This window comes from Charadrius vociferus, unplaced genomic scaffold, assembly GCF_000708025.1.
Source record: "Charadrius vociferus isolate BGI_N301 unplaced genomic scaffold, ASM70802v2 scaffold650, whole genome shotgun sequence".
Lineage (NCBI taxonomy): Eukaryota > Metazoa > Chordata > Aves > Charadriiformes > Charadriidae > Charadrius > Charadrius vociferus.
Window position 1 is genome coordinate 7047047 of NW_009646736.1, and position 14800 is coordinate 7061846.

Consider the following 14800-nt stretch of genomic DNA (forward strand, 5'->3'; position numbering starts at 1 on the left):
ACAACCATAAAGCTTTTAGTGTATAGAAATATAACTACAAGCACAAGATGTACACTTCTAATATTCTTACTGGAGCTGTGCAATCCACTGGAAAGTTGGGAGATTTATGTCCTTCATCCTTTTATACAAAACTTCTAGATTTCATTGCCAAACTCCTGTTCGCTGTTGTTTATCACCAGCATGCTCAAAAAACATGAAGTCCTAAGAAGGAAACAAAAAGCAAGCAAAACAAATACTTCTTAAATGCAGTTCTTAGTTCAGAGATCTCCTGGTTGCTTTGCAAGGTACTCGAAGCACCTTCCTCTTGGAAACCTCAAATGATGAGAAGTTAGGGGCACCTCTCTCCACTCCCCATCACCTGGGTCTCTCAGAATAGGACACCCACAGAGAGAGAAAGATATGATGAAAGACCTACATGGAAAACTTTAAATTATCACTAGCCGAAGCTATGCTTCCTTTACTCAGGATTCCTGCCCTGACTTTGTTCGACACGACTCAGTCCCTTCATTTTACCTCAAACTGGAGTCCATCATCTTGATAACTATCTTTAGTTTACATCTGGGTGCCCCATTTTCTGTGTCTGGAGTCCTGGGTTGCTGGCACTCGCTAACACTGCACTTCATGCACACAGTAGCACATGAACACGCGCAGCTAAGGAAAACCTGGTTCTTGCACAGGGCTGTTGGAGGGTGGCGAGAACTTTCCAAACTCAAAGTGCTTCACATGCCCCTTTCCTCCCCCTCTGCAGCCCTGCCAGCACAGCAGCAGTGCACTTTTTGAAATGGTACCTAATGCCCAATTGCACAGATAAGTGGAAACACGAGTGTGTCGCAACTGTTTTGAAAGAGCAAAGTGAGCTGCACTGCAGTATTTGACCTGGTAGAGTCAAAGCGCTGCATCAAGTTAGACGTGCTTTGCCTCCACAGACATCCCTCCCATTGGAGGTGACTCCTTTGAGAGCATTTAATCCTGCTCAGCTCACTGCTTCACATACTTCCAAGGAGAGTCAGGAGGAACTGGCTGCGGCATTCAGCTGTCCAGTTCACCCACTCAGCAGGCTGCTCCGGCTTTGGATGGGTCTCCTGGCTAGTGCTGATCTGTACTTTTCTGGTTTCACCATCCACATAGAAACGCTTGACTCTGCTAATATGTCTGTACGGAGTCTTCCCTTCACAGGATTTCTCAGTCCCGTCACAAATGAAGCTCTCCTTAAATACAGTCAGCACTTCATGTAGTCTAGAATAAGCTTATTATCTGAAATAACTCTGTTGCCCTCTGGGTCGAGTTTTACACTCAGGAAGTTCACAACAAACTGCTGCTCACTTCAAAGAGTTCAGAGTCAAATCCTTTACCAGCACAATTTGAACATGGAGATGAAAAAGTCAGTTCATATTCAAGTATTAGAGAATGACAAACTTACGATAAGGAAGCAAGCACTGATCATGACAGCTTTCATTTTTACATCAAGGTCCATTGGGAATGTGACTCCAAAGTTATCTGCATCTGTGACAGCTTCTTTCAAAAAACCAGTCCACTGCTTAGAAATCCTCCCAACAGTACAAGTCTCATCCACAGACTTCACCTAGTTTAATATAAAATTAAGAAAAACCCATCAAATCTGTCATTCATAATATTCCCAAATCCTTTTCATAATAGATCCATTTGAAAGCTTCAGATTGTGTTATTTGAATTAATGCAGTCATTGCATGCAACTGTTTGTACCAAAAGGCAACCCTGACTATCAGAAAGTCAGTCTTAAGTAGCACAGACATGAACTTAATTCTAAATCTGACTGCGGAGTTCAATGCTTTAATAGTGTTGGAAGACAGCTACCGCACGCACGCACACACACTCTGTTGGAAGTGTTGTCTTTTAGCCAAGAGAGCGAATTAGTTTCTCCTGCCATGTATCAGGAACTGCTCAAGTGAAAATTAAACAAATTACATTCTTGTGTTCCAAAGCAGAGACTAGCCCTTTGTCAACATGGTGTTTCCTAAAGTTAGATCCAGTCTTCACGGTCATGTGAAAGACTAGTCCCCAAAATAAAATGATACTAAATTTGCTTTAGTAACTATTTGCAACATCATTTTATATATTAAATGGTAGAACAGTGTATCTACTGCTTCAGGTGTATGAAAATACTAATGCATTAATCACTATTATTTTTAAGTGCAAGTTGTAACGCTTCAGTCATTCAAATCTATATTTTAGGTCTAGATTATCTTGATTTACTTGGTCATTGAGTGATTATTAAATGATTAAATGAGTGGTTGTAGGAAGTCGTTTTAGTAAATATCCGATACAGCTAAGAACAACACTTTTGTTAGGACAGACTGAGAGAGTTGAGGTTGTTCAGTGTGGAGAAGAGAATACTCTGGGGAAACCTTATAGCAGCTTTCCCATATCTGAAGGGGGCCTACAAGAAAGCTTGAGAGTGACTTTTTACAAGGGCATGTAGTGACATGGTGAGGGGCAATGGCTTTAAACTGGAAGAGGGGAGATTTAGAATAAATATTAGGAAAAAAAAAAGTCACTAGGAGGGCGGTGAGACACTGGCACAGGTTGCCCAGAGAAGCTGTGGCTGCCTCATCCCTGGAAGTGTCCAAGGCCAGGCTGGATGGGGCTTTGAGCAACCTGGTCTAGTGGGAGGTGTTCCTGCCCATGGCAGGGGGGTTGGAACTAGATGATCTTTAAGGTTCCTTCCAACCTGAACCATTCTATGATTCTATGAAAATAGATTCAAAAAGATTTTGCTGCCAAATATTTCAATTAAGAGATTTGTGTGCAACCACAGGGAACCAGTCTCACTGATCACCAATGAGTGGCTTTAAGATGTCATTTCTGGAAGTTTGTCTGGCCTATCTAGAGTAATCTAGATACCTAGAGAAGTGAATTGATTATGCTAGCATTAAAAGATTGTGTACTAATTACTTAATATATACAGCAGTTCTGTTGACAGGTAAGAAGTCAAGCAACAAACTACTATCAAACTATCTGAAAGAAGATACATACAAACAACTTTTAGCATTGCATACCTCAAAATTAATGTCCTCACAACAGCTGCAGACAACACATGGGCCAGTAATTTTCAGTATATCCATTCTTTTCTCATCTTGAATGGTAAACTTTGGCAGGCAAGGATGCCAGTTCTGGACAACGTAACCAACCGGTGTTCCTGGAGGCGCCTGAACTTCTAACTTCACAGGAAAAAGAAAACCTCCATGTGAGTGCTCATGCTTTGATATGCTTGTTAGATAAAACCCACACTAGCACACAAACCAAACACAACAATTTTTCCACAACAACCTGGCTTTCCAATGCATGAAGCTGCATGGGGTTTTCTGTGAACATTTTCAGAAACCTGCACACAAATTGCAGACCTCATATGCAACTTTTGCCTTCTCAGAAAAAAATAAGATGGTCCTAAGGCTATAAGTACACAAGCTGTATATCTACAGTAGAAAGATCAAAGTCTAGTGAAAGAAAGGTTGTGAACATCCTGAAAGCGTTCAGTGAAGACATCACAGGATGCAGCTACTACAAATCCCTCAGTAAGAGCTCTAAGTAGGCTCAGATTCAAGGCTTCAGAAGTTGCACCACCGCATATTTATTTTGATACTAAAAAAGCTCATCATTTCAGGGGTTGACTTTCACTACAGCTTTTGTAAGCTGTTGCCCAACTCTTACACTGCAATTCCATCTCCAGCACAGATTTCAGCAGTAGCCCCAAGTTCCCTGACATGCTGCTGAATCCAGTTTTTCATTACGGTAATCGGAAGCAGCCACAGCAAACCTAAGTGTTGCAGCACACCAGCTTCTTCCCAGACCGAGGAGACCCCATGCACAAATCCCACAGATCTCTCTCCCCACAGCTTACAGACAAAACCTGACTTGTTTCGCCTCGCCTCCTGATTCAAGGCAACCCCATCTTAAAACTGCACAGGTGGACCATGTCCCACATGAGGGAAGACGGTGAGAGGGAGCAACTCACCTCCTGTAAGCAGCAGGGAAAGCAGCACGAAGAGCACCGGAGGGGTCTCTGCAGCGTTATCACCTCGTGACCCAGGTTATCTATAATCCGGAGGGTGAAGGGTCGTGATGGCCCACAGCAATTCCTGGTGCAACACTCAGTGTCCTCTGCTGCAAAGTACACCCTTTGGCCCAGTGTATTCTTGATTTCATATTTGTTGTTTGTTTCAAAGCCAGTCAAAACTGAAAAACAGGAACAGAACTATTAAATTTCTGAGGTCTGTCTGGTCAGAGAAGTCACCGTGCTAACTCTAAAGCTACCCTTTGGGCAGGCAGCCCTCACTCGAAGGCTGTCAGAGGCAGCTACCGGCGAAGGGAAGCGGTGGGGAAGGACCCTCGAGCAGAGGAGCCTGATGGAGAAGTTCAGAGAGGAGAAGCCACCGTGAACACGGCAACACGGAAAGAGCATGGAGATGTCCATCAGTGCCCTCCCACCAGATATGGACATCTACTGCCAGAGCAAGCACCACAGCATGGAATATTCCCAGGGAAGAGCTGAAGGGATGAGAATTAAAAGAAACGTGAATTTGGGGGTGAAGCAAGAAAAGGGTTCTAGAGGGCACAAATATGTTCAGAATGAGAAGGCCATAAAAAAAAAAAAATCCTCAGAGTCAAGAATCACAGCAGCACAAATAGAAAACAACAAGAGCCAGGACAGAAATTTTGATTAAATTCTCTAACAAATGAAAGTACTCTCTGAAGCATTATGGAAAGAAAATGCAGCAGCATTAGGTGTCAGCCAAGATGGATGGTCCGTTTTATTTCTTCTGTTTGAAAGACACTTGAGAACATGACTTTGATATTCTTAAAGTGAACGGAATGAGGAGAGCAGAAGGAAAGCAATTCAATTTGCTAAACCAGCAGGATTGCCTGGAAACGGCATCAGAGCTGCATGCCAGTCTATGGAATTAGATGGAATAAGAGAGGACAGAAAAGAAGATCTTTAAAGTGGAGAAGAAAGGCAAGTAGAAATCATGTGAATGAATAACATGGGAAATGTGTGACTTCAGCTATAACTAGCTACCAGGATTATTCAGTCGCATTGCTACGTATCTTTTAAGATATAGAACCTGCTTAAAATCCTCCACCCTCCTATCTTCTTCCTCTCCTTCACAGCTTGTGCAGGAATTGAGACAGATAACAGAGGCAGGAAAGAGAAAGGCAGCAATACATAGGGTCAAAGAAAGTCTAAATTTTACCGTTCTTGAGATTATTAGATTTAAACATTTCTCTGTTACAAATGCTTTTCACTTACTCTCAAGAAGTTCAATTTGCTGATGAATTAATATCTGGTCAATCTGTTCGTGGTTGAAAAATTAAACAGAATAAATAGTTAACAAGTTGTAGCTAAGAGAAATCTAGTTTTAAGAAGCATTGCTGTTTCATTTCAGAATGCAGATTTAGGGATCAATACATTGTCGTGAGGCAGAACATCTACCGGGAAAGCTGTGGAAGTAGCTCACGTCCCCCCGTGTCCTGTCCTCTGTCAATTTAGCAGAAAGGTGTTTCAGAGCACCGGAGCAGACGGCAGAAGCTGTACCCAGGCTGGGCTGGTTACGAGCACGCAGGGTGAGTGTGCCTGTGCCCCTGTCAGGACTCAGGCTAGCTCAGCTACCGACCTGACAGAGCCTCTGACACCGCATCTCCCAGACGCCTACATCAGGAGTCCGTACAGACAAAAGCAGGAAACTGAGAAAATTTAGAGCTCACCTACTGCTCAGCTCTGAGTAAAAATCAGGAAATATCAGCCGCTCCTCACTGCTGCTTTTTCTTTTTCTTTTTTTTTTTTTTTTTTTTTTTTTTTTTTTTTTTTTTTTCTGAGCAATTTGCAAAACTGGCAACAATACATCAGTGTTAAGCCTTGCTATTTGCGCCCAGTGATGAGATGAACTGTACTTTTACAGTACAAGGACATATTCAGTAATGCGGAAACAACTCTTATTTTGCTATTAGCGTTCTCTACGTTGTGAAGTCTGACTAGTGCCTCTCCTAACAACATTAGGAAGAGGTGCGAAGAAAGCATCATGTGGAAAATTAAGCACCTCTAATGTGCTACAGTTGCCCATATTATATACATTTATTATATACACCTTGCCAAATCACATTACATCTCACAAACAGTAGCTTCAGAAACGGGAAGAACGTATGACAGCGCTGTGCCCCCTGTCCTTTAGCATCTCACTTGGCAGGAGAGCACTCCGTGAAGTGCTGCAGCCACAGCAGGCACCTCCACTCTCAATCGTGCATCAATCACACCACAAAAGGCTTCACTTAGCAGCCCAAAACAGCAACCTATGCAGCGGCAACAAAGCCAGATGTGGGTTTTTTTAGCTATTTCACAGACGCAGGCTGCTTCTCAGGTGGATGAATACATGTTCTCTGGGGAAGGAGGAAGGATGCAGTTACCTGTGTGAGATATTCCAGTCCAGGAGGGCAGTTGGGAAGAGGAGGAGGGACGGGCATCCAGATTGTCCCCTCCTTCACGATGGGCTGGTTCTGGATGGGTGGAACAGCAAATCCAGCTGGAACTGGACTCGTGGCCTGTACCTGGAAGCCATAGCTCCCTGCGCCAGCGACACCTGGTGTTGTAGGAGAGATGCAGTTATGAAACTTAGATGTTAGAAAATAATTGCCCCATGGATCTTTAAAAGATTAATTTGTTCACTACTTTGACCTACGAAGATCCTTATATCTACAATATATTTCAGTTATTAATACTACAACTTTCATGAGAGAATTTACACTGGATTGGGATGTTCTAATCCCTCCAGACAAAACTAAACAAAATAAACAAAATAAACAAAATAAACAAAATAAACAAAATAAACAAACACATCATTCTTGAATATAGCAGTTTTATTCACATAAAGATATGCAATTCAAAAAAAAAGAAATAAATAAATGAAGGTTATTTCTAAGTAGAGAAGACAGAATACCTTTAAATACATTAAGAGTATTGGCATTTACAAGTTGCCAGTTAAGCAAATGAGGAATTTTAAGGTAAAGTTTTCCTGGAATTATACTTTCTACTTATGTGATAGGAAATGTCCTTTTAGCAGAGTCCATCTGCAGGTTTCAAACCAGGTAACTGTGATCTAAAAACTGCACTTTTCCGTTTCTTTAAGGAATTGTCTTTCAAAACTCAGGAAATCCACAACTCCTTCATGGAGAAGGTGTGTAGCAAAGAAGGAAACAATTCTACATTTTGCAAATGTCAAGTAAGTCTTCTCCAGTTAGCATTCAATAGGAAACACAAACTCTCATGAAGCACTTCAGGGTCTAAATGCTCAGCATCCCACCAGATGGCACAGGCAGCACAGCCTTAGTGCCCACCACCCATCCCATGTCCCCGGGCTCTGCGCAGCCTGAGCACGTCCCCTGCCTGAGCACAGTCGCGCAGCAACACGGCCTTTGCTAGAGAGATGCTTTATGACCTTGTAGCTGAAGCTGCTGAAGTTGTTATTGAAAGTTACAGAACAAGAACTGTATTTTTCCCCTCATTTAATACTTTCCTGATAGGCAGATAAGGCCTTTATTCTGAAGCAGAAGAATTTTATATTTTACTCAGAAGCAAGCACAACGCAGAAGCCACAAAGAATATTTTTGTAGAGCTGTAGTTCAAGAGCTGCTGACCTGTAGACTTATCTTTAGCCCAAATCAGTTCAGCACCAGTGTTTCACACTACATTACAAAACGTGTACTGCACCACATGAACGCTCACGCTGTGGCCATGAGCAGGACAGTACATCAGGTGATGAAAATTGCTGTGGCTTAAAACTCATAGGTGGCAGAATCATTCAGCCCAGAGAACGACCCACCCTTATGGAATACAAAATCACTTTTATGTCTGAGCACAGGCTTTGCACACAAACTATCTACTGCTATTGTGTGTAAGTGTGAGTACATACATTATTCGAAATGAAAAACGCTCCCCGACCTTCATCGCACAGGTGGCACCTGCCCGTTCCCCGCTGGAGGCTAAGTGTGCCCGCAGACCCCTGAGTGCCTTCCCATGAGATGCGCAACCTTTGACGGATGAACAGCTCAGCAACTTGGGCCAAACTTTTTGCATTTTACCTATGACATACGCTTCAAACCTGATTGTAAGATACCGCTCATTGTGGTTTGGTTCTTCAGAAAGCAATTAGTTACCAGCACATGAGAAGCTATTTATGAGCGCTGCGTTTTGAACGGGGAGCAGAAAATGAGACAGAAGAGGAGAAAAGCAAATGAGTGAAAGTGTAAGTTACAACCACGTGCAAAGTACAGCAACAGAGGAGGGAACAGGAACAGAATACACAGACCAGCAGAACTGCAAGAAGAAAACAATTCTTCAGTTCTTGATTTGTAGAGAAAAATAGAGTGAAATACTGAAATGACATTAATTACAAAACCTGCTCATCAGCAAGAAGGTGCCACACATTAATTGCTTTGCATCGGTAACACCTCCCTAACAAACTCACCGCAGTGACCGCTGAGGAACATCCAACATTTTTAACTTCTACCACTATTGGTACTGCTCAGCACATACTAACGTACAGCACCAAGAAGGAAAGAAGATGACTTTCCAGTAAACCAGAAATTAACAGAAACTCTATAGAATTAACAGCAGAAAAGTAAATCAGAGATGGGCGCCTTCATGAAACCTCCTCCTTCCCGTGCTTACTTCCTAATGGCATAGCAGATCTGTAGCCAAGCAACCTACCTTGGTAAGTCCCAGGTGCGTGCTGAGGGTAGTCATAGGGGACTTGATTTCCTGGTGCATAGTTCGCGTTTAAAAATCCAGGTGCTGGTGCGGGCTTGTGTGCTGGAAGAATGGAACATATGCTTTGAGTATTGCTCATTTCCTCCTACCCTAGGGTGAAAGATCCCAACGCTGCCTCCTTTTTCAGAGTAGACACATAACAAAATTAAGCAGCTGTTTTCTGTACAGCAAAAACTGTATAACAAGCTTGTATTTATGCACAATATGTATATTAAACATCACTCTAACTTAAAGGAGTTCTAATGCTTAAAGTGCAGAAAAAAGGCAGGTATTACACATGATGTCATGAAGATATCACAGAATCATGTAGCTTGGAAGGGACCTCTTAAATCACCTAGTCCAACCCTTGCTCAAGCAGGGTCAGTTCACTCTTTGTCTGGCCCAGAGGTGCCTTTGTTCATTTATATTTAGAAGGAGGCTTTAATTCAAAGGAATGCCAGAGAACTGACAGGCTGCCCTCCTGTCTAGAACAGACTGGTAACGAGCCATTCTCCACTATATAAAACATTTTTCTCCAACTTTCTTCAATTTAGGACTACACTAATGCCTCACCAGCAGACTCAGAGGGTTATGGATTTAAAAACATTTACCAAGTTCAGTTTGTAAGCAGAAATAACTTGAATTTCAAGATTACTTACTTATTTATTTAACTTCAGAAATCAAGATCTAAAAATGTAAACTATATCTTTTGTAAATGATTCAATTTTAAAATGTAAATGATTTCAATTTAAAACATTCATACATATTTCATAAAATTAGAAGGTAAACTAATAGGTAAGCTAAGATTGCTTAAATGCCTCAGAAGGACCCATGTTATCTTTGATATTAGAAAAAGATGACATTTTGTTTATGTATTACTCACCTTGCATTGCCGTGGATCTGCTTATAATTGTTCTGCAAAACAACATTTTTATTTAATTTTTTTTAATATATAATTTCACACAGGAGTTATTCAGAGTTCTCTATTTATTAATGATAAAAGAGACTTGCCTGTCTAAACCGTATGGGAAAGCTGAATTACAAATGCAAGCTAAAATAACTTTAAATGTCTCAGCTTCCTTCTAGGCTACGTCTCCACCACAAGACAAGTCTGCATCGTCTATGCCTGCATTCACGCTTTAAGCATCCTGAAATCATCCTCAACTCGGAGGGAAGCATCAGGATGTGCAGTTATTTCATTGCAGTGCCGGACTCCATCGCGCAGCCATTCAGAATCATCCTGCGATTCACACGAACAAATTACTGCACTAATTTCAGAGTAACTGGTTTAGTGCACTGACGTTAGGTTACAAAACCTGCTTGAGTAAATCCTGGAGCAGCCGTGAGGTTGTGCTACCACCTGTTCACTTCTTTATACTATTCCACTTCTTAAGTGGTACTGCTAAATATTACATATGCAATTTTTGTCTCCACACAATAACAAAGGGTGGGCTTGCACAGGCCAGTGGGCTTCCACTGCAGAATACCATGGGTGAAAGGGCCGAGTGCTTGTCTTTTTCTTTCTACTCTTCCGGGGTTGCCAAAAGAAGATTAAAAAAAAAGGCAAAAAGAACATTTACTAAAGCCAGAATCAACCTTGAGAGATACTCCTTTCAGTCTCTGGGGTAACAAGAGAAGCAAGGCAATGGCAGCAACTTCTGTTGAAGACAGAGGTCCAAAATAGCCAGGAGATCCGTAAGTGGAAATATAAAAAAGAAAAGCATAGGAGCTTCTTTTTATAGGATCAAAAGCTTTAAAGTAAACAACAAACCTAGTTATGCTTTAAAAAGAATGCAGTTCAAGTTAAACTACTAATATATTTGTCCGCTACGGCTCCTCCATCTAGTTCAGTTCAAGGATGGTTGTTGAGGCCCCATCTCTGAAGTGTTCAAGGCCAGGCTGGATGTGGCCTTGGGCAACCTGGTCTAGTCGGAGGTGTCCCTACCCATGGCAGGGGAGTTGGAACTTGATGATCTTTAAGGTCTTTTCCAACCTAAACCATTCTATGATTCTATGATGATGGTTATTCAAATTTGGAAATGAAAGTGAAAGCAGTTCCTTCCTGCTTTTCACTCCCAGAGTAAAAACAGATGTCACAGGAGGACATTTAACAGTTAAGGGATGACACAGCATCTAGCTCACTTCCCAATTCATACACAACATCCTCTTTGTTTAATAAACTGGTCTTAAAGTGTTCCTTTTTTAATATATTTTTTCTTCTACTTTACTAACAAAACCACCATCCTGTTTTACATACTTTAGTTGGATTCTGGTCCCCATATGAATGCAGGTTATAAAAAAAACATAATAGGAAATAATTTAAAATTATACATCTAATTTAAAAATCTGAAAGAACACATTCAAACTAAATAACTTAAACCTTGTTCTCACAATTGATAATATAAAGCGCCACATTTAATATATAACCATATTGAAATACTTTAACAAAACTACCAGATTGTAGGAATAGCACAAATTAAAGATGAATAAAAAAGTGTTATTTAACCTAGCAAAAGATCAGTTTATCATTTTATACTGTGAGATGTTCCAGCTACCTGAACTTCAGTGAAATACTCAGAATTACAGCTGAATCCTTTGGTAAAAGGAGAGTAGAGACAGAATCATATGATTTATTTGAAAGAAAGTCTCTATAGTAGCCCAGAATCTTTTTTCTCCCTACAATCACACATACATGCCACTGCTCAATCTAGGATTTAGAAAATGTTGTTGTGCTCTATAGCTAGAAAATCAACAAAGATTTTACAAAGATCAACTCCCATTTCATCAGACATGATGCTAAAGAGAATAGTTATTTCTTTTATTAAAATCGTCTCTTTTCCTCTGTTGCTTTTTATCTATGCTCCTTCTATCATCTCCAATTCAGTCACGAAGATTAACATATTGTCAGTCATGCCCTGCTTTTCATCTGAATAATTTATAAAGATTGTGAAATAACATACAATTCTAAGATAAAGAAAAGGAATGAGGAACAAAAACTCGGTTTTGACAGCCTTTACATTGCACAATATTGTGTTCAGCAATGTTGCTACGTGTGGGGAAATTCCCACCTGGTGAAACCTTAGTCAAAAAACAGTAGTAACGGGAAGACCAGTCACTTAGAAATGTGTCAGTTCCAGCTGCCTGGGTTATACAAAGCAATGATTTGAAGCCTACATTTTCATTTCACTTTAATAAAATGAGGCTTTATGCGCTCCTGGGTGTTACTAGTTCTAGCAACTAGTAACAATTTATTTTAAAATAAATATAGGGAACACAATCATTGAAACATTACTTACTTAGCAAGGAGAAGTAAAGGTATTTGCATTTAGCTCCCACTAATAGAAGAGAGGAAGAATGCTATTTCTTTGTAATGGAGTTAAAATTCCACAGAATTAAAGGAAAAAAATAAAGAAAGTGCTTCACCAAGTAGAAGCCCATTACTGAATTAATTTTGGTTCAACAAAACCAGTAGCTGTACGCATCCCTTGTGCTACACTGGCCACATGCTGCAACCTAAATTCACAATGTAAATTGAGAGTAAGTTGTCTTGAAATGAATCGGCTGGCCATGGTGTTCCGGAACACCAGATAGCAGCAGCTGTATATCTTTGCATATATCTTAATAAAAGCTTTTACAAGGCCCAGAGCAATCTGATCTAAATTTGAATTTACCCTGGCTTTCAGCAGAGGAATGGACCAAATGACCTCCAAAGGTTATCCTTTCCAACCTAAATTATGGTAGGATTATAAGGGTCCTTCACATTTGATTACATCACCTGAGGTATTTGCGGATCAAACATTCCCCAAAATCCCCCAGCTGGAGCGCTGAAGGGAGAGAGGTGGCTGGGGACCAGGCTCCGGCTCCCACCACCTCACCAGGGCTAGTTTGGGTGAGGGCTATGCCGGGAAAAGACACCGAGTTTTGCCCTTTCCTGACAGCGACTCATAGCTCTGGGCCCACTCTCCCAAAGGCAGTACAGATGACATATAAAAATCCCTTCTTCTCTGGAGGGGCCATACTCAGGTTCAGCTTTACACAAGGGAAAGCAGAAGCGATTTTGCTCGCAGGAAGGAAGCACAGGGGAACTGTGAAGGCTTCCTGCCAAGCGGCTGTCCAGTAACGAATGACCCTTATGAAATACAGTCTCTAGCTGGTCTGAGGTCCCCCCGCTGCGCCTGCGTGCCGGCAGTGGGGAAGGCAGGGGCTGGCCGCCCGCCCTGCACGCAGCCAGCTGCCTCCCCTAAAAACACAACGTGAACCCGCCTGGACGCTGTCCTGTGCAACCTGCTGTAGGTGACCCTGCTCTGGCGGGGGGGTTGGACTAGATGATCGCCAGAGGTCCCTTCCAACCCTGACCATTCTGTGATTCTGTAACCCCGCAGCGGGGCTTCCAGCACCCACTACTGCAGCGCAGAGAGGAAATGAAAGGCAAAAGACCTGATACATACACACACAAAATGGTCCTTCAACTGCCAAGACTGCTGCGGGTTATCAAGCTGAGAGCTGACCTCCATATCGCAGTTGCTGTACTGCTCACGTGAGAAAGAGACTCTTATCAAGAAGTCTCATTCTTCATACCCTGTCCTTGTATGTTGTACTATCTAGAACCCATGTTGCCAGCCTTCCTCCTCATCCATCGGAGTTCCCAGGCTTTTTCCCTTTGCTCTCAGAAGTACCAGTCAACTGCTGCGATAGCCTAAACCCTCTCACCTAGTACCAGCGCACCCAGCCCGTTCCTCACTTTCTCCTTACTTTCGTGAACCATTACTTAAATGGGTAACACAGAAACAACCCGCAGAGCCATCCAGGTGCCCAGGCACAGTGGTTTTCCCCCTCCAGGAGTTTTGAGCCCAAGCATTTAAGGACAGCCAAAAACTTTTGGAAAGGAAATCGAGGAAATACCGGTTCCAAAGGAAGTCAGAACAAAGCTGTTCTAGTTTAGAAAACAGTAAGGAAATAACATCCCTAGATTGTTCCTTTTTAAAGAATGGCAGAATGCCCACGTTTCTTTCCAGTCACTTTCCCATTTTCAGAACTGCATTACACAAATACCTCTCCCTTACCCTGATGCGTGTACACTACTAGATGTGTGTACTAGATATGCTACAACTGATTTAGAAAGACCTTAATTCAGTTAACTACACAATTTCCTGGTTTTGTTGGAAAAACAGTATACTAGCATGCAATCAGTTTCATTTCTTATCCAGCTCACTAAAATACTGCCAAGAGCATATTAACGTAAGCCACCAAGCACAAATATCTCACATGGTGCCATTTAAATACCAAGCCAGGCCCTTTCCAAGAGCATTTATGATTCAAAAAACAGACTTAGAAAGCCAAATAGCTGCGAGGCATGCATTAGTTCACCCTAGCTAGCTCTGTGGCACTTCTTTTCATCATCACGTTATATTAGACTATTCAGCCACTAGATTTTAACCTTGACTGCTAGAGAAACAGTATACTTAAAAATAATCTAGTCGATCTAATTAAACAGGTTGTTTTCTGCTAAAGTTACCAAAACAGCCTTCAGAAAAAGAATGAAATGAGCTACAAGTTGACAATAAATTATTTTGTTCTGATGCAGTAAGGTACCCTCTCCCCTCACAGAGACACCTCTCCTGAAACCTGGGGTCTCCCAACACCTGAGAGACAAAAATAGGGATGCCACCCGGGTTCCCCAGCCGCTCTGCGACGAGGGCACGGCTCTCACGCTGCCCACCCCGCTGCTGGGTGCCAGCACCACCATTGCCCGACCGTGCCCGCCGCTGTCAGCTCTCCCGGGCCAGCCTTGGCAGCAACATCCTTCCTTAAATCCCTCTTTGCAAGCCAGACGCTGTGCTAAGGAGAGACATTTGCTAACTCAACGCGCAATCCCCGCCTGGAAAACACGGCCCTTCCCCATCAGGTCCGTTCCCAGCCCTTCTTATCGCTGTAATGAAAAAAACACCAGATACCTGAAAGCACCACCCAGGCGACGCTTATAGTCACAACGAAAAAAACACCCATTCCCAAAGCCGATCCCGCACC

General features: G+C 42.1%; 1 protein-coding gene across 1 annotated transcript; it reads right to left on the reverse strand.

Annotated features, from left to right (window-relative positions):
- Positions 1-9663, reverse strand: LOC104291212 (phospholipid scramblase 1-like). Its single transcript, XM_009890420.1, has 8 exons — positions 9657-9663; positions 8735-8836; positions 6436-6608; positions 5285-5327; positions 3992-4212; positions 3036-3197; positions 1421-1582; positions 1-201 (listed from the first exon to the last, which is right to left on the reverse strand). The coding sequence occupies exons 1-8, from the start codon at positions 9661-9663 to the stop codon at positions 142-144; spliced, it is 930 nt and encodes a 309-aa protein (XP_009888722.1). The 3' UTR covers positions 1-141.
- Positions 9664-14800: the final 5137 nt, after the last annotated feature.